The 21183-nt window shown below is 39.7% G+C and overlaps 1 protein-coding gene across 10 annotated transcripts in view; it reads right to left on the bottom strand.

Moving 5' to 3' along the window:
• The window catches only part of KIDINS220 (kinase D interacting substrate 220), a 61312-nt gene that overhangs the window by 11424 nt on the left and 28705 nt on the right, over positions 1-21183 (bottom strand). For 4 of the 10 annotated variants that reach the window (XM_082215386.1, XM_082215394.1, XM_082215385.1 and 1 more), the window contains exons 20-27: positions 20976-21064; positions 20032-20176; positions 18625-18787; positions 12298-12476; positions 8780-9006; positions 6095-6205; positions 4523-4579; positions 1317-1349 (exon numbers count right to left, since the gene is read on the bottom strand). In XM_082215386.1, coding sequence (XP_082071512.1) covers positions 1317-1349; positions 4523-4579; positions 6095-6205; positions 8780-9006; positions 12298-12476; positions 18625-18787; positions 20032-20176; positions 20976-21064 — 1004 coding nt within the window. The remainder of the gene's footprint in view (positions 1-1316; positions 1350-4522; positions 4580-6094; positions 6206-8779; positions 9007-12297; positions 12477-18624; positions 18788-20031; positions 20177-20975; positions 21065-21183) is intronic. The other 6 variants (XM_082215388.1, XM_082215389.1, XM_082215390.1 and 3 more) reach the window with 6 other exon arrangements.

Genomic DNA, 21183 nt, shown 5'->3' with positions numbered 1-21183 from the left:
CAAGGTTCTTTAGGTTATCATTACACCCGAGTGTGGCCACTAAGAGATGGATGTAATTTGAAAAAAATATATAATCCTCTGTACAAGTTTTTTGAAATATTCCTTCACAAGACTGGCTTCACAGCTTAACACACATTACTAATCAATATAACATTGACAAAGTAGTAATTATTTTTCTTTAAGTGATCCCAAAATGGTCAATGAGACCATACATTTCTCAAGATCTATTCTATTGTGATCAGATGCAGGGGGGAAGAGTGTGTACCTGCTATTATGGGGGAGGGCGTCCCAGTTTCAGTGTGCAAAAAAGTCTGCTGGAACAGGAAAATTCCTCCCTTCCCAACCACCTCAGCATTGCATGGGACAGGTGCGTGTGTGTGCGTGTGTGTGTGTACATATACATACATACACATACACATACACACAGACTATGGCTGCATGGAGATGGATAACTAGGGATTTCCATCTTCCTTGGTCAATATGTAGCAGTGGTAGTCATAAGTCTCATTGTATAGCCCATATTCACATTCGACAAGTGGCTCTGATAACGTTTTCTTAACAGAAGTCACAATTTTAATAAGGCATAAAGATAATGAATAAAATAGTCCATAAAAACTGAAGTAGAATGTTATAGATCACTTCCTACTCAACTCAGTAATTCAAACAATATTAAAAATAACGCCTAAATGCATTAGTTTTATCTATATTATATAAATTCTATATACAGTTTTAGTGGGCTTTCCTAACATGTTTAGAATTCAGTTACGATTCCAACTATCCAGTTACCAAACTCAGTATCTGAACTATGTATGAAGCAGGAAGGAAAGCAGAAAATTGCTAAAATACAAAATGTAGTAATTACTGATGCTGTATTTCAGTGGCAAATAGTCATTTCAGCATGCATTGTAAGCTATTTTAGGGAAGATTTTTCTTACAAAAATACATAGATTACTGATGTCAATGCATGAATCATATGACAGAGATTCAGTTTAATCTGGAATGCTTCCTATAAAAAAAGCAGTATTTAAATAATAAGCAGTGCAGGTGCTTTTAGTGATATTTGTCATAAGTGAATTGGAACTGTACTTAAAACAGACATATTTTCCCCCAGTGGTAGTCTCTTTCATTATAGATGTGGAAAGAACATTAATTCTACTAAATATCTGCCATGCAAAATCCAAAAAGCAGATGTCAAAGCAATCCTCAAGACTTGAAAAGTGCATTAGTGCATAAGTCAGCCAGCATGAAGTGCTAGTATGGACAATCTACAATGAGAATACAAAAATAAGTGAACAGTTTGCAGAAAGTTGCTGTACCTGTCTCTGTCTGTTTAACCCAGTTTTACACTGCTTTAAGAAAAAGGACAAAAAAAGTGACACAGCTTAACATGAAACATGAAAAAAATGCCATTAAAGAATGAGCTAGTATGGTTATTAAGATTTCTTCGTCAAAGTGATGGAGGATAAACAGCTGGGATTTCTTTTAAAAGTGGACTACCTCCTGATTAACACATGCTAGACAAGATCCAAAGAACTGTTCTCACACCCATGGGGATTCTGTGCCTGTGTTTCTCCAATAATTCCATGTTGCATTGCAACCGATGTTGGGCTTTCAAAAGCAGTTTCTGATATGGCATCATTGATCAAACCCCACAGTGCAGTCTCAGGCCCTCAGAAACACTTAGAGCAATTGTTTAACAACATGGTATGCACTGGAGAACTTTTGACGCACCTCTGCAGCTCGTTACACTTTTGATCTGCGGTGAAATTCCTGCAAAGCAAGGGCAGCCAAACTTTGGCTCTCCCATTGCTATTGGACTCCAACTCCCATCATTCCTTGCTGGCTGGGGCTGATGGGAGATGGGAGACCAACGACATCTGCAGGGTCACAGCTTTGCCACCCCTGCTACGGAGGGCTATTAAGGCACAGAAGACTGTGTAAAAAATATCATGAAAACTCAGGGCTTCCAGGTTCAAAATGGTATCCAATTTTGCCTGCACAGACTTCCGTTCACACAACAGGAGTCGCCTTCCCCTCCTCCCCTCTACAGCCTTCATGTGCCTGAAAAATCTGCTCTGGAAGGTACCCCAACTCTCTGGAACAGATTTTGAGGGCATTCTGAGGTTTGGAGAGAGGAGGAAAGTAAGGTGAAGACCCATTATGCACAGTGAGTACTGTCCTTGTTCAACTGTGTTTTACTCAAGAGTAAACCCACTTAGATTAACAAACATGACGAAGTTAAGGCCATTGTTTTCAACAGGTCTATTCTGAGCAAAACATGAATTCAATTCCAACCTTCATATTTATACAAATAAAATACCTGATTTATTGCAAACAGGGATTGTAATCCAGCAAATGTTTCCTCCAGGTGTAGCTAGGTTTTTACTCTTATTGCAACGACCAGTGCTGGAGGTTCCTTGCTTTTACTGCTGATAACAAGACCTAGTTGTATACTCAGTTCAGGGCCATGGGTATAGTACCAATCTCTTTCACTGAGAAGAATCCAGCAAGAGTCCCACTGAAAGCAGTTACTTCAGTGTGACTTAGTCAGTTATGTTAAACAGTTCTGCAGAACCCATAGCAGGATTTATTATTATTAAATGCATAGTGTCATTGGGGTGAAATACTAGAATCATGCCTGTACCATGCTTCAACATGTACGACGCTCAATTTTTAATGCAAACTAAATCCCTCATTTTCACATCATTTATTAATGCTAGCTTCTTTTGGTAATGCTTCCCTTCTACCTTGTTTTGGTCTTTTCTAAATAGCAAAATGTAAAGGTATTATGTTTAATAAAACCAATTTTGTCCATTCTACTGGTACAATCACCTTGTAATCTATCAAGTTTTTATAACACTTATTGCAGAGACTGCCTCGGAGAATGTAAAAAAAGAACTTAGAATTTTGATGAGACAAACATTTTAAAACATTTGAGCAAAACTGATACCTTCTTCAAACTTCAGACTACTGTGAGTTTGAGGTCACTCATATTTTCTCAAATAATCACTAGGAAATAATTAAAATCTTACTATACAATCAAGTAAGCACCTTTTAATTAATTCAAATGCACTTGTGAATAAAGATAGCAAGGGAAAGAAAGTGTATTTTATCGGTATCATAAAGCTGTTATAAAAAGGGAACCTACTATCTATGGGGGGTAAACCATCTTATATCAGATTGAACAGGAGAAAAACAGCCTCTGTGCTACTACTCAAAACTATATATATTCCTATCTCTTTATATGAATGCTTCTTTATGTACCCTTCCCTGAGAATGATTATCATTGTACTCAAACATACCGGTATGTTAGGCTGGATTCCCAAATCCATAACATAACATAATCATTCCAACTTTTATCTTTATTATCCATGGACTTGTCTCACTCAAGACTTGCACCAGTAATGGCCAATGTGGTGGCAACAAGAGAAGGAAGGAATCTGCTGCACTGAACAACAGGTGTGAAGGGAGAAGAGGCATGCTAGGTCATTTTGCTGGACCATACCCATTATGCAGGTGATTAGTCTACACCAGTGTTTCCCAACCTTGAGTCTCCAGCTGTTTTTGGACTACAATTGCCATCATCCCTGACCACTGGTCTTGCTAGCTAGGGATGATGGGAGTTGTAGTCCAAAAAGCTGGAGGCCCAAGGTTGAGAAACACTGGTCTGCACTACCACAAGCTATAACCATGGTAGAAGTGATGCAGGGTGAGGGGTGAATTTTGATGGAATCCTCATCTTTTTCTCTAAAGTATCTGGAAGAAGGTGGGAGAGACTGAGTTTATCCTGCATGAGTATTTAGACTATGATCAGAAAACAAAAATCATACAACCGAAAGCTGTTGCAGAAAAACAGGATAAAGCCATTGAGAGAAGGGTTACCATCCAAGTTCAAATCAACAACTTTAAAATAGAGTTAAGAGTTAGAGGTTTTGGAAGTAAGATCCGAGTTTAATGCTAATCTATGGATATATTTGTATGGCAGGAACAACTATGATAGAATGTAAAATGCAAAGCCTGCCTATTCCTAAGGCTCAAGACACCTTCCATTCTCATGACAACTGTCTTATGACCAGCTTTATGTCTTGTCGACTGCAGCAGCTTTATGCCCTGACATAACCAAGAAAGGGCAGGTATAAATTATTCGGCTAAAACACTTAGAGAAGGCATCAACCAGTCACTTTTATGTAAGTGAACAGCTAATAGCCTAATTCCCTTCTACTAGCCAGGGCAATACTGCTAATGAAGACAGAACACATTGTACTCTACTGAAAACACTGTCCTCCACAGACTACAGAAGGCTAGCGAGGGAAAGGCAAATACAATATGCATTATAAGTAGAATATTAGCTCGTACTCTTGTACTCATTCACAAACTATGTTCATTAGTCTTCATCTATTCTATTTGCTCATCAAGCCACCAATGCAGTGTTAGTGAACTGCCATGGTCATTCAAGCAGACTCATTACTGTTGAAGAAGCAATGAGATGCTAAGGATCCACACCACATGACTACTCATTTACCATTGAGGGGTCTGTGGGTGAAGGAAGCCACTCAGCAGCATCCTCCTTGATAACATCCTAACAACAACAACAAATTATTACGATTTGGACAAAACGGTTAAGCATGCAACAAAAGTATGAAGGAACAATGGATGAAAAGAATATATCATTCTGCAAAAGAACTGGTTTACGGTTTTTAAGGGGTGAGGAACGTTAAGACTTGCAAGAACATGATGTGGCTCGACAAGGCTTTTTCCCCGGACCTGTGAAAAAGAACCATGCGTGGCCACTGTGAGTTGGTTCCCAGCACTCCATCAGGAACAGTTTGCACCCCTCTACTCTTCCCTTTGCATGCTTCAATTCCCTACATTACTTCCGGGTTAGCAGGAAGCCATTGTTTGCCATTACACATCACTGCTAGGCAAAGAATGACTTGTGTGGAGCATCGTTTGTCCACAAATCAGAACTTGAAATGAAGCAAAAGAGGAAGAGGCATGTGAACGCAAGGCTCATTCATGTTCTGGCCAAGCATTACATCCGAACTGAGTGCCTGTGATGACTCAGCAGTAGATCAGTCATTCCCGGGAACTGGGAAGAAACACCCTTTCAGATTAGAAGTCTTTGCAGGTCACTAGTGGTCCACAGGCTAGAACTACCTACTACTAGGTTTTGAAGATGTTTACAATAACATTTTTCAAACTCCGCACAGCTTTACCCGAAAGGCACCTATATTCCACAGCTGAAGTAGCCTAATAGTTTTCTTAATACTTCCTATTTAAAGAACATAGTACAATGTGATTTCCTGTTAAGAAATTTTTAATTTATGGAATTATGGCACCATTTCACAAATGTGGTTAAAAGTTCAATTTATATGCGGAAGGAAAATTCAAATTCTAGAACTTGCCCAAACTAAAAACAAAACGTATTTTGTTTTATATCTGAATGTTAACATACACATTTTTAATCCACAGCTTCCCCTTTGTCATTATGGTTTGCTGTTTTCTTAAATCTAAACAAAAAAGAACCTTTAGGTTGTATCCAACACTGTACAAAAGGAGGCCTGCTCCCACAACATGACTTCCCCTTCCTCTCCTTCTCCCCAAAATCTGCTTCTGGGGGTCCCCCAACCCTCTGGAGCAAATTCTGAGAGCGTGTAGGCAGCTGCAGATGGAAGGGAGGGGAAATAAAATTCTGTTGTGCAAGCAGAACAGCAGTGTTGGGTACAACCATTATCTTTCTGTAGTCTATAAGTGGCTTAAGCAAAACGACACCTAAATTCACAATAAGTTAACTACACTTATTACATACTATAAACAGAACCTCTATATTTTCACTCTATAAAAATATTCTGTAAGACTCTTACATATTACTCTTAATACTAGAGTTCAAAATTTCTATGTATATAAACTTGTTAAAAAGTTTGAAAAAAACACATTTTACAATCTTAAGTTAACCTTGGCTTTAATTTTTATAAAATATATTTTTTAAAAATTGCTTGTGCATTTATGTGCTCACATTAAACATCTACTGCTGAATTATTGACTAATCTTATTTTGTAAGTTAGCATGTTCACGTACTGTTTGAGATACTTACTAGACCACTGCTCTGTTCCCTGGACATACTCGTTTTTAGTGATGGACGTGAGATGAGATGAGAACTGCCAGGATAATACCTTGGCATGTAAACATATGGGGCAAAGAATGGCTATGGAAAAAAACATGCAACAAAAAGGGACCATTACAAAAACCAAAAGAAAACTTAATTCAACAAATACAACTTATTTAAGAATGTAAAACATAAAAGTAAAACACACACACACACACACAAAATTTACTTCTTGAGGTAATTTTTAACAATCCTATTTTGAATATTATCAAAGGTGAAATAATTAGGTAGTTACATACCCAACTTGAAGCCAATGAGAGATTTCCAATTTAGTTCAACGAGACACAAACAGCAGGACAATGGAACATTTTTATAATGAATTATGAAAACATCTATACACCTTCCAAAAGCAATTAAATGATACAATTTAGAGCAAATACTAAAATTAGACAGTTTAATTCCATTCTAATACTTGAATAATCTCACGGGAATAAATGTGATTTGAGGACTATGGCTTAAGTATCTAGGAAGTGTTCCACGGGTGAATTCAAGAGACAATTTGTGTTATTCAATTTTCATCAATTTTAGAATTCAGACTGCTTCTCAAACCTTGTCAGGTGTAACTTGAAAAATACCTTGTGATGGAGACCTCTAATATTAAAAAACTTGGTGACTGGCCAATTCATGACTATGCATGTATCCGGGTCTACATCTGAAGGCTTTAAGCCCAACATTTACAGAACAATCCTACACATGTCTACACATATGTGAGTTCAATGAGACTTACTTGCAGAGATAACTGGCTATAAAGTTGCAGTCTTAATCCAGATTGTGTGATGAAGTCAACACAAACAGGTTTTTGCAGGGTTTGAACGCAATCCCCATGTTTGGATGATCACATATTAGCTTAATAAGCAGAGATAAGAGGGGGGGGGTTGCGGGCTCATGCCCCGGACTACATTCTCGCGGGGCTGGCACCAGCCCCGTGGGATTCAGGGATTCCCCAGTCTGATTATTATTCATTATCCAACAGCACTGGCCAATCGGCTGGTGCTAGGGGCGGGCTTACAATAGGGCACTTAAGGTCAGGGAAGCCCTGGCTCACCCCTTTTCTTTCCTTACAGCAGCTGCGGTTTTTCCCACCCACCCGCCCTCTAGGTTTGCATTCGGACTTTGCTATGGGCTTCGGCTGGTCGCCGCAAGGGGCCTGGTAGGAGTTTTTCCATTTGGCTAATTGGCTGTATTTTGAAGCCACTTGGTTTTTTCGCCTACCTCGTAGCAAAACGTCACAACTCCTCGGTTTTGGTGGTAGGCATTGGCAGGGGTACTGTTATGCAAATGAAGTTGGGGGGAGTAGCGCCATCACCTCCCCCAAATCTTGAAGGGTAGTTCGTTAAAGGACTCCGGGGGGTGTCGCCTCGTCCAAAACCTACAGAGGCTAGGGCCTAAAGCGCGCTCCCGAGCGGTAGCCCCTTGGGGGGCGCCTAGGGATGTGCCTCTCGGGGGCTCCCCCTGCTGGTGCTTAACCCTTCCCGGTTAGACCGAATAGTCTGTTAGGGCCAATGCCTAAAGCCAATACCACTCTTACCTGTAATCAATAAAGTTGTGGCCATTTTCGCCCATTAACCTAAGTTCTGGTGTCCGGTGTCTTTATTTATTCCATCCGTGGGAGGGGGCGGGAATCGCCACGCAACAAATATTTTGCTTGCACATACAAACCTTTCACTCTTTAAAAAAAGAGCCCTCTAGTTAGCCAAAGTTCCCAGACTATTCACCAGTGTTTGAGGCTGGTTTACTATAATGGCTTTTCCCAAAGCTAAGCTAGCAAGCACAGTTTCCTGGTTTGAGCTACATGATTCATGGTCTGATTGCTCACGCTGCAAAGAACAAAAAGGCTGTGTGTGCAGGCAAAAGGCTCGTTTGCATCTCATTTCAAGCCAAAATATGGTCACCCCTACTAGGCTGATGAACTATTCTATACGCATCCAGATTGCAAAACACACTTTTCAGAAATTGGTTTGTATAGCACTTGGCAACCTGGTAAACCATTGAGAAGACTAGTTCAACACGTGCCATAACTCCATACTTGTAAGTGGGCTTTGCACATTCTAAGCAGCCAACATTATGCCCTTTACATGCTGTTGGAATCCAATTCTGATCAAAACCAGCTAGCATGGCCCATGGTCAGGGATGAAGGGCGTTGCGAGTCCAACAACATTTGGAGGGCATCAGGTTCGGGAAGCCGCTTTAACCTATGAGCGACCCTATAAACAACCTTCCTTCTATGCAGTTACCAAAACCATGGAGCCTAATCTTTCTTCCATTTGTCTACTTCCTGCAACTGCGTAAAGATTTATAGCTACCGATAGTGTTGTTCAAACGTGCATGTTCAAAACCAGCACACTAAAAGAGACAAAATCTTTTTTAAAAAATTCTGAACACATTCCAAAATATTCCATCACTGTTGCATCATTCGAACCAAAAGTGCATTCCTTCAGAAACTTAGCCCCATGGTTGAGATTTGCTGTGTACTTATGAATAAAAAGGCTATGGTTTTCATCAGTTTTCTGCTGAAGAAGTGTGGCATTTTAAACAAAGTATTTATTATACCAGGAAAATCATCATCATCATCATCATCATGCGTCAATTTTCAAAAGCAGCTTTCTTTCTTACTCTATTATAGAATGGATGCTGAGGTCCAGTCATGCCGCTGTAGTAGCTGCTGTGAGGCTGTGGAGATACGACTCCTGCATTAAAAGGCCCGTTAAAGGAGTGTGTTGAAGAGCAGGCTGAGGAAGGCTGGCTAAACACCGACGATGCTCTAGGAGCTGCCTCTTGCAAAGGTAACGTGGGATATGGGATTGCTCCAATGTTAATTTGGTCTCTTGCAGCACGGACATCTGAAATATTTAATTTGTAAAAGTAATCAGCAAGCATTGCCAATAACGTATAACCTAAAAATCAAAACAAAGGACACAATTTGAGCTTCCTGGCAAATTGTTGCACATTCTGTTCCCTCTCTGGAGACAGAAGTGGATTCAGCATTAAGATCAGTCTCTCTCTCTCCCAGAACCAGAGGCAGAAACAAAAACTTGGAAGGTCTTGACAGAACAAGGGTTTTCCTTTCTTTCTCCAGACGTCGTAGTTCAACACTGAGAACGCAGAATCTCAAAAAAATATTTAAAAAAATTAAGAGCTGACCCCCGCTTCCTCGAACCCCTGTTATATACGAATAATGCTCCATTATGGAGAGCAATGAAAACAGCAAGGATTAGTGGCAGCTGGTCCCTATTGGTCCTGGCAGAAGACAGGGCAGCAAATGGTAGATACAGCCAGTGGTAGACACGCCCTATGGTATCTGAAGAAGTGTGCATGCACACGAAAGCTCATACCAAGAACTAACTTAGTTGGTCTTTAAGGTGCTACTGGAAGGAATTTTTTTATTTTGACTATGGCAGACCAACACGGCTACCTATCTGTAACTGGACCCATTCTACTGGTTCTGCTCCTTTCAAATTACCTTGCAAGAATTATGAATGAAGGACCTTCAAGAAAGTGGTGCGTCTCCACACTACTTCTATAAGGAGGGGGGCAACCAAACCTCAAAAAAGAGTAAGGAAAGTAGGGGGGGGGGTGGATGAGACATTTGTCCAATCTCCCTACCCGGTCCCAACAGGAAGCAGACTAAAGGAGCAGTTTCACATTACCTCTTGCTCCCTTCTTTTGCTGCTGCAGCTAACAAACATATGGAAGAAGGGAAAATGCTAAGGGGAGACACTGGTGATGCTAAGCACCCCCTCCCCTCAGCTCCCTTCACCCACTGCATTGTCCTCTATTATAAATAATAATAATAATAAATAGACTCACTCACTGAGATGTTTTTTTCCTGATGCTTGGCTTCATTCCACCTCCACTCCAAGTTCCCTCTCTCTCTGTCTTTCTGTCTGTTACTGTCTGTTTCTCTCTCTCTCTCTCTCTCTCTCTCTCTCACACACACACACACACACACACACACACACAGCCAAGGCTCTTAAATGATATTATAAATATAAAGGCAAGTGACAGCCTTCCAGCTTTTTCCTCTTTTCCTCATATTCTGAAGGGACAGAAGACAAAAAATGGAAAATGCAGCAACTGAATTGGGTGGAGACACTGATTAAGACCACCATACCACGGTGTCAAGTGCCATGTTCTGAAAAACTCCTGAATGTTAACAACAATGGGAGGATGTCCACAAAACCTGCTGCCCATCACACCAGATGGGTCCAATTTCTTCTGGTGCACAGACTCATTAAGAGGAAAAGATTGCTGGAATGGAAATGACCATTGCAACGAACACTTCCCACCCCATGATGGACTGCTTTGCATGATGAACAGTCATATCTTGCTTCTCGAATTTAATCCGTTCTGGGATTCAACTCCCAAAATGGTTCGAGAACCAAGTCACAGTTTCCAATTGGCTGCAGGACCTCCCTGTAACCAATCGGAAGTCTCGACAGAAGTTTGGCTTCCGAAAAACATAACAATCACTTCAGGTTTTCGATCGTTTGGGAGTCAAAACGTTCGAGTTTAAAGGCATTCAGCGTCCAAGGTATGACTGTATTCTGTCCTATAATTTAGGGTCCTACACATATCTAAGGCTTGTCACTTTGTCTACTTAGAGCATGTAAGTTGAATGCATTAAGGGAGGAATGAATTCTTGAGACTTGTGAAAGGCGGAATTCATCCTGGGAACATTGAAAATGCTTCAGTGGAAAGAATTGGGCCTTCAGTGGAGCAGAGAGGGAGGAAAACTGACCTCACTACAGTGAGGTACTGTGGCACAGGTTTGTCTCCTGTCTCGTCACAAAGAAAACCAACTCATTCTTGAAGAACCCTTCCGACCAAATAGAAAAGGACACAAAACCATTCATGCTGGGCTGCTAAGCACACAGTTGCTTTCATGCATCCTGCGCTGGCTCTCAGGAGATACTAGTCATTCTCAAAGAGCACTTCTCATCAGAACAGCTCTGCAAGGCCCTGGGTTAACAAGTCAGAGTTAGAGCAGGCCTTTTCAGGAATCACCTATATGGCAGTCCTGTCCCCAAGTCCAGTAGGATATAAGAGGACCCAATGCCCTCCTGGCTCTCACTTAAAAAATAATAATATTCCCAACACCCTGGAGGGGGCAGAAAATAAAAGTGAGTGTGGCTTTAGAAGGAGAAGCAAAAAAGACCTCCCTCAAAAGAAACTGGGAGCGAGCCTCCTCTCTCCAGACTTCCATGTTTATTCTTGCCTATCTGGGTCAAGAGGAAAGGCTTATATTGATGCAGAATACACTGCCTCCAAAGGGAGAGCTGCCTTTCAAGATGTTATACATTATGTACATACTGTATATGTATGCAGTGCTTTTTTTCTTAAAAAAAAAAATATGTTTCGGGGTACTCTGATTTTGACCCAAGAAAATCACCATTTTATAGTTCAAATCGGGAAAAATAAATACAGTAAATGGGCAAAAGTACAAAGATTCACAAAATGTTTAGGGGTATGTGTATCCCTGCGTCCCCCCAGAAAAAACCACTGTACGTATGCATGTGTTATATGCTAACATACAACAATTATGTTACACTGGAAGGGGGGAACCCAACCATTTCCAGTCTATTTCTCTAGCTGCCTGAAAGCACAACATACGAGAGCTTGTAAAGCAGCCCTTACAGAAACAATATTCAGCACTACAGAATACATATGTGTATTCTGGTTTTCTCAACAGGAAATACCTACATAAAATAACTCTTAATTCCTCTGTTGCAGTGTATCTCCTGCATTATAAGAACTGCTAGGTTTTTATATGCTAAATTCTGGAGACTAGCAGTTTGAACACTAACAATGGGAGATTTAACGACAATAATATGCAGTTCTTGCCAAATTGACACATTACATATGGACCAAAGAAGGTGGACAATGCTTTTTATAAAGAATTGCAGGCCTTTGTTCATTCATTACTAGAAGGGTAAAACATACTCAATTCTGAATAGTGATCATGTACTTGGGATTTGTGCTGTCGTGTTTCTGTTACTGTCCTTGTGTACGTTATTCGTTCTGATAACACAAATATCTCTTTCTTAGAAAAGTCATTTATTTTATTTATTCATTTCATTACACTGATGTTGGTATTAAAAGCTTTCCTGTTGGATAGTCAAATGGCAGTTTACCTGCAATAATTTCTCGGAGTTTTGGATCGAGGTTCACTGTACATGGAAGAAAGGTTTTTACATCACGTGCTATAAGGACTGGAGTTCGTGAAGACAAAAATACTTCAAAGTTGCGAATATCCCCATCAATTTCAAGCAGAGGTTCGACATCTTTAGTTGTTGGAATATTCTTTGAAATTCTGCAGAAAGCAAAGAAACTCCACATTATAAAGACCTAAGTAAATTCAGACAGAAGGTTTATCAGGCATTTCTGTCTAGCTAAGGATCACAAACCTAGTAACAGATCTATCGTTACTAACTTAAACATGTTCCTATCCAAATCTTCCCTCAAATAATTCATAAACAACTTGTAAACAAATGCAGCTTTTCACATATTCATGACTGAGATTGCCGCAAAACAAAGTTAAGAACGAGAACAAAGAGTTAAAGTTTTTTGGTTTGGTTTTGTTTTTTTTCAAAACAAGATTCCAAAAGAAAAGGAGCTGAAGACTTAGATGAAAAACCACAGCTGAGAAGTCACATGAAGCAAATTAGCTGAATTTTAATGCCAGCTCTGCTTAAGTCTGAATGTGAACAGTGTTCTGCATATGATGAACAATACTCCTGTTCAGAGGCTAATAGCCTACTGCTGTTTTATAGATTGAAATCTCTATTCTAACCTTCTGAGCTCAATACATTAAACTATTATGTTGAAAGAGATATTTATGTAAATGATAATCTTTTGGTGAAGGGCCACAAATCTATGTGTCTGTGCTTCTCAACTTAAAAAAAAAGGAAAACGCACACACACAAATTTTTGCAAAGTTACATGGCCTTAAAACCCAAGTTAGTTCAAAGACTACACATTATGCGATGGAGGCAGCAGTATTCTTGTTTTGGAACATCTGCTGCTAATAAACCTTAGTTTCTCTCAATGCATTAGTGGAAAGGACCATGGAGGAACAAAGTGACCATGATTTGCTCTCCAGAAACACATGTTCACACTAAGCCAAACTTTAGTGACCCAACCAGGCCAATATGTGCACATTATTTTGTGCTAAAACTGAGAACAGGAAGATGGGAAGTTGCCACAGAGTTAACAGTAGTTTGTTGGTGCTCTTTTATGTTTTTTGACCACTCAAACCCTCATGCACTATGAAGATTGTTTTAGTTATTTGTCTTCTGTTTATCAACAGTAGCAATTCTATCAACAGTAAGCCTCACTGAACACAAGTGGAACTTGTTTCCAATGCATACACAAATTTGAGTTGTTCATTTTCATTTTTTCCAACTCACTTTTTCCTGGGGATTGTTGCCTTTTGAACTTCTGCTCTTCTTATCTCCAAATTTTGCAATTCACCCTACCTCTGCTCCTTCAAACCAAGATTAGGATGAAGCCAGGCAGAGCAAACTACGCTTATCAGTTATACAAGGTAATTAACAGAATGTTTTGTTCTTTCTTTCTTTTTTTGCATCCGTAATCTCTGCCTTGTATTAAGTAGATGGGTTACTCAGGGAGTTGAATTTTAAGGCTACAAGGAAGTTAGCAAGAGTGAGAGTAAACACCAGAAATTTCTGAATGTTTTGGAATCAGAAAATCATGTGTGTATATTTTTAGAAGCGCGGATAAATACAGATAGTGTCAAATGGTGGATGTAAGTTCACCTATTACAAGGCTTCAGTGATGGTTTGAAAGACCTTCCATAAATATGAACCTGTTGTCTACTACATAGACAGTTGAGATGGTCAAAATAGAAAGATCAATCAGATGGTGGGAATAATGGAAATATAATAGAAAGAGATTAAATGCATGGTTGGATTGAGAATGCTAGTTAAGAGATGGTCAGTATGAGAGGCTGAGGGTACAGTGACAGGGAGAAAGGTAAAGAGCAGTCTGAGAGTATGGGTCTTCTCCAATAAAGAGGACTGATGTGTGTTTATGTGTGTTCATGCTATGGGTTGTTTGGAAGTGCAGGCTGCTCATCTTGAAACAAAATTTGCAAATTCAACTATTACAGCTTGTTAAACAAGAAACGAGGCAAATTAGCAATCAAGTAAAAAATCAGAAATAGACAGTTGATATCAGGCTTGTCGTACCACTGAGATATGTATAAGCACATGAAGAATGTAAAATAAGGACAAAGTAAAATGGTGTACTAAACATATGCATATCATTTCTGGCAGCCAAACTAAGTAATTAGGGGAAATTAGATAATTGGGTATATTTTAAGGCAAGCTGAAGGGGAGAATGCAATGAACACAAGAAGGAATTTGCTAACAAAAACAAGGCACATCCAAATAACAATATCTGGGTAGTGCCAGAATATAGACACGGCATATAATTTTGCAGAGAAGAAGGCAAATCACGTGTGCTGCTGGTTTATTTCCTTTTTAACGGTAGCAGGTCATGGGATGGGGTGGGAAGTACAGCTGGCTAGGCAAATGGTAAAAAAGGAGCTATGGACTGTCCTCCTTTCTAAAGCTTTGACCACTGTTTCTGTCCATGTGGACCCTTGGAGGCAGACTCCTTTTCAGCAGATGGGCGCAATCAACAGCAGAAAGCGTCTATCCCACCAACTGTTATGTTTATGTGCATAGCTAAACTCTGAAATCCGCTCCCACACGAGCCAACGATGGCCACCAACTCAGACGGCTTTAAAAGAGGATTAGACAAATTAATTCTGTGACCGCTATGATCTCTAATGGAGGGCAAGGCTGTAAGTGGCCACTAGCCATGATGGTTATGATCTACTTTACAGGCAGTATGCCTGGGAATGCCAGCTGCTTGGAATCACAAGTGAGGAGAGTGCTGTTGCTCTCAGGTCCTTCCCATAGTCATCCCACTTTGAGAAAAGGATGCTGACTGGATGAGCCACTGGGAGGTGGGGCAAGAAAATGTCAGGATAAGCTATGGGAGGGGAAAATGTTACATATTACAAAAGTAATTGTAAGCACACGCTAACACGTGGTTTGTATATAATGCAGTGCCCTTGCAAGAAGACCCAAATTTCCCATTGAAATCAAAGTACCTAACTCTTGTCAGGACTGTACCAACGTGGCTGCTTTTGGATGCAATGCTAAGCCAGTTATATAAATTTTAACAAGAAAGTGCAACTTTAAAAAGCACCCCCCTCCATACAGACTCAATAGAACCTCATATATTTCTCCCTCTCTCCCTTAAACAAAACTGGTTAAAACTGTCCTAAAATAGAAACCTACCACCTACTGGAGAAGAAACCTTTTTTTAAAAAAAGAATTACCTTGTACAAATGTTCAATCTCAAATACAGTTTATAGAATGAGTAATTATCATTTGTCTAAATGTGGTACTGGAAAAGTAGACAGAAAATGCTCGAGTTTTCATTTCCCTTTTCTCAGTTATGTATATGTTAACAAAAAAATCTCAAATGATTTAGACAAAGGCTTTTAGCTCAACACATAATTGCAACAAAATTACAATAATTGTCCCAATTAAAATAATCCTGAATGAACAGTTTGTCATCTTAATGTTCTGATGGTTTATAGAAGGATCTACTTAATTAGCTGAAATTGCTTTCCAGTGTTAGTATCAAATGTCATTTGTTAAAAGTTGAACGATTTGGAAAATAATTTAACAAAAGCAACTTTACCAAACATCAAGAACCAACATTTTTTTCCCCCAGCTGAATAAAGCAAGCAGATGTGTCATCAAATTGCTATAAAAATAAATGAGCCTTTTTATGGGAGGGGGGATTTAAACTTTACTACTGGTGCTAAAGATTTCTTATTCTGATTTTTTATCAGCTCAGATTTCTTTAATAAAACATGTATCATTTATGCCTTCTCCTATTAACACACTGTAAATACTTTTTCAAACCCTACTAATAACCCTGAGAGACAGAAATATGTTCCATTTGCTAAAGCAAAGTTATAATGCAGAAGTTATATTATTTACCCTAGAAAAATGCTGTTTAATAGAACACACCAAATTTTATCATTAGAACTGGTAAAAATACTGAGCAATGCACATTTATCTGCAGAACTTAAGACACTCTATATATAACCCAGGGGCACTTGGGCTATATCACTTAGGGCTATATCACATGAGAACATTTTCACTGTAAGAATAGAGCTTCCAGGGAGCACAAGCCCATCTGAGACACCCCCAAAAAAAGCTTTTTCAGATGTATTTTACAGTGCTCCTGCTGATTAGACTTCAGTAAGGTAGCTAGTGGGAAGCAACTAAAAACCTCTCTCACATATTCTTGCTCTCTGGAGATTATGCATGCCATAGTTTGCAAACAAGGGGTTGAAACCAGGAGTGGAACTGGTTAGTTTCAAGAATGATTTGCATTACTGCATGTGTAATTATAGGTAAAAAGAAGGAAGTGGAGTGAAATTTGGAAAGCAGAAGAAGAGCTCACATTCAAGAATTTGGCTTCTATTTGGAAACCATGGTACCAAGCAATATACCTGCACTGGGCCTTGGAATTGTAAGAACTGTCTCTCATTTACAGGTAGATGAATTAGTGTTTGTAGCTATGCGTAACCTGCAAGCCACACAGAGTATCCCTCACCTATTTCAGTGTTTAAAAGTTACAGAGAAGCTACTGAAACAAACAGGAAACAAGCAGGAAGACAAATATGAAATTTAAATTTAATGTTAAAACGCTGAATGACAGACCTCTTCACCAGTATCATTGGTATGTTAGTGCCATCTGCTGGAAGATTAAAGGCAGTTACTAATGAAAAACAGGCTTGCAACTCTATACACATTTATCTGGAGGTTCCACTGAACTCTACAGGGCTTTCATCTGAATTGTACTGCAGACATATTCCGGCAGTTTATCTAACTGGTACTAACAATGAACGTTAACCTACCATTATGACATACTACATTAGAAGGGCAAAGCTATTCAATCCAAATGGAGACCCTATAACTAACAGTTCTGTAGCTCAGACATATCCGACCTTGGCCCAAGTACTACCAACCCTGCTGGAGCAAGCAAACAGGCAGAAGCCCCAGCTACTGTTGTTCTTTCCTGGATCTATTAGCCTGTTCTCATGGCAATTTGAGGTACTCCAATTCCTTGATACCATCTTGGCTGTGAGTCCTGGAAGATCTACAGGCCGTTTTCCACCTGGCCTGGGAACGCAGGGCCCTGACTGACTCCAGCTGCAGAAGCTGAGGCTGCTGAACAGACTCTTGCACTGGGGTGCTATTTCAGGGGTTTTTTGTTGGGGGAAGGGCTGCTGCTGTTATGGATATTATTTTTTTGCAGCTTTGTTTTTAGACTATACCATGATTTATGTTGAAACTGTTTGGTTTGGCTGTGCACCTGTTGGTGTGTTTTATTTATTGTTGATGACTAATTTTCTTATGCATGTAATTATGTACATTTCTTCATGTCAAAACTATGCTCAAGGTGGCTTACAACTATGGAAAGGTGGCACACAAATAAAATGATGAATGATTGTATCAAAGGAGTATCCCAAAAGGGAACAAGGGCACACAGAAGGTAGTAAATGTGTTTAATCCCGTACTTAGTACCTGTGTGATGTGTAACACGTAACAAGTTTTTGAAGACCTTAACGTGCATTACCTACTCATAATCCTTATATCTACTCTATGGGGTGAATCAACGTCATTATCCCACACCCCGTGGCAGAGGTGGACAACTGCCCAAAGCCTATTCAGTTCATGGCAGAGATTAAAACTAGTTACAATTCAACAACTAGTTACTATACTACAACTATTCCTTACATTTATGTTCCCAAATAGATTTGGATGGATACAGGGGATAATACCATTAGATTATGTTATACTGTGTCCCTGTTGCTTTTCCAATGACGGACGAAAGAAAAAACTAGAAGACAGCGACAGCCATTAATGCCTTACTCTCTTCATTTAACAGATATAATTATACCCCATTCTGTTAACGAATCATAGCGCCTAATCCAGGCATGGCCAAACTTGGCCCTCCAGCTGTTTGGGGACTACAATTCCATCATCCCTGACCACTGGTCCTGTTAGCTAGGGATGATGGGAGTTGTAGTCCCAAAACAGCTGGAGGGCCAAGTTTGGCTATGCCTGGATCTTTTAGCATAGTAATTAAGAATCACAAGTTATAGTAATCAAAAATAGCAATAGCATATCACAAATACTCACACCTTATTTTGTGAGTTTGAAGCATTTGCCCCAACAAAGCAAGGCATTCAGACATATGCTAATTTGTAAGTACCGGAACACCAAAATAATTTGCTCCCATTTACTGTGGACATTTACTTTCTCTCGCCCAGGAAACAAAGATAGTTAAATCCTGACTTTTGAACACCCACCAACAAATGGAAACTTCAAAATCACACCTACCTCTCATAGATAGTTTTTAAAGTTAGCTGATCTGGAACACCTTCTGTTTCTTCCAGATACAATATGAGCCAAGAGGTCCTGTATGGCCACTGTTCTGTCAAGTTGATCCAGCTAGCCAGTCTATCCCAGTTGAAAGTGATCTGATTAGCTCTCAGTAGACGACCTTTAAAATATGAAAGGCTGTGTAGGTAAATTTCAAAATCCACAGCTGAGCCATACCTTTATTTGGACCAACCAAAATGGCACCAACAACCGAGCAAGTTCTGAGTTCACAGGAAGGAACTTAATGGCCACATATGGACGTGACGCAAAGTCACAAGTTGGTTTAGCCATGCTGTGCAGAAATCCTTCAAGTGGGGCAACAAAGCATACAGCAACTGACTCAGCTTTGTATATGGGCCAGCGCTCATGGTTTGTTTCCCCCAAAACAAACCACAGTTAGGAAATCAAGAATAAACCTTGCCTTCATAATTTGAAACCACATTTCATTTCTCTTCTGCAACAGGTTTCCCCTTTCTCTCTCTTCCCACCAGCCTCCCAACATCTGATTCTGGAGATGCATGGAAGGCTATAGAAGGGAGGGGAAGAAGTGGAAGCCCCACTGCACGAATAGAAGCTCGTTCTGTTCATGCACAGATAAATGTCACCTCATGTACTTTATACTACCTGTGCTTTGCTTTTCTCAAGTTAGCTTCTCTGATAATACCAGAGGCAATTTGTTGAAAAACCTGATCATTCTGTAATTTTTCAGCCAACTTCACTATTGAAGGATGAGAAAAAGCTCTTGATTGAACCCAAAAAGCCATTATGCCACAGCAGGCATGCCGCCTTGTCCCTGCAACTTCGAAGGCCCGGGGCTGCATGACATCAATGCGGCGTGCGCACATGACATCAGCACGCCCTGCACCATGCTGACATCACTTTTGCACGTCACAAGGTGTGCGGCCACCACAGAACTTTGTGTGGGCCCAGCCCCTTCAATGAAAATTTGAGGCCTTGGCCCCCAACAGCCCCAAATAGATGGTGTCCCTGCACCACAGGTTGATCACCAACCGTAAATAGAAAATCATGCAACTCCAGCAGCCATAGTTTGGCTCACCTGACACTGCCCAAATTTTCTCTGGATAATTTGACTTTTATGCAGTTTTCATGTTTATTGTGAAAACAGTGTGTAATGAATATGGTGTAAATTATTTGATTTCTCATCACCCAAAGTCTCATTTCCATGGCTCACTCTAGAAGACTAGGGAGGAACTGTGGACTTGATCTCTACAAACAGGTAAACAGTTTTTCTTTCCTAGGACAGCTAACAGACTATGGTACATGGCTGACATGCTACACATAGCATGGAAACTGTAGGTTTTAAATGCCTCACTTTGATATGTAAAGTATAATAAGGAAACAGACCTGTCACAGAAACAATATTTAGCAATCGCCTCATAGTCTGTGGGCTAATATCACTGAACCAGTCTTCTGTAACCAAAAGCTTAGTCAGATCAAAAGACATTTGACGTGTAATGGTACGCTGAATTTGTCTTCTTCTGTAAGTGTCCTAATTTTGGTGGGTGGAGAGAGAACACAGGTATTATTTGTATGAACTGTTTTCATGTTTTACTATCAACCCAAAAGGCAAGATGTTATATTAGTGAATTCAGAGGTGAATAGAGTTGGACAAACACCAGGAGTCACTAACATACTTCGAAATGCCTCGCCAAGAAAAAATATGTAGGTATTTCTTGCAATAATTTTCATTTCAGTGACACTTTTAAAGAAAGTTAGTGATGTTGCTGTCCACAATACACTATTTCTATATCACAGATTCAAATGCTTATGAGATGTGTAGCTTTCAAAAGTGTGCACCTATGGAGCTTAAAGATTTCAATGTAAGAAACAAATCAGAAATGTACTCGTATGTTTCTTCTGAACATACTAAGCCTACTTGTTAGCAAAAGCTGTATCAAAAACAACTTCCCAAATATAATCTTGAATTAATATGTCCTATTTTAAGGTTTCTATGCAGATATTTTTATTATTAGATTTGTTCCACTCTTACTATGTTTGCTTTTGACGTATATATTTTTGTAAGATGCCTTATGAGGGTTTACCATAAAGACAGGACATTAAATGATCGACATGGTTGATCTAGTCTTGCCAAGCACCACTTTCTAGCAGCAATTTGTGGACCTACTCCAGGGTCCACAAAGCCACTGAACTTAAAGAATTCTACCACATCTGAAGCCAGTTTATGAATATGAACCCAGAATTTAGCAAACAGCTGTTTGCTAAAATGCATAACAATAATTTACGTGTGTAAATTATGTGTAAAAGATTTCCAACTAGCCATTTCTTACCCGCCTGTTGAGAGCTGTTTTGCTTCCAAGCTTGGTCACATCTCCCAGGCTATTCTGTGAAACCCTTCGATCAACATCTTCATGGAATCCTAGGAAATGTCTCTCATTAAAACACATTTTCATTTTACCATACAACAGGTGATTTCTACTAAGTGGTAATCGTTCAAATATTTATGCTATCTTTTTAAAGAAACACCACTATTGGCCT

The sequence above is a fragment of the Podarcis vaucheri genome (genome assembly GCF_965113315.1).
Source record: "Podarcis vaucheri genome assembly, chromosome: 3".
Classification (NCBI taxonomy): Eukaryota; Metazoa; Chordata; class Lepidosauria; order Squamata; family Lacertidae; genus Podarcis; species Podarcis vaucheri.
This window is presented reverse-complemented; position numbering and strand designations above follow the sequence as displayed.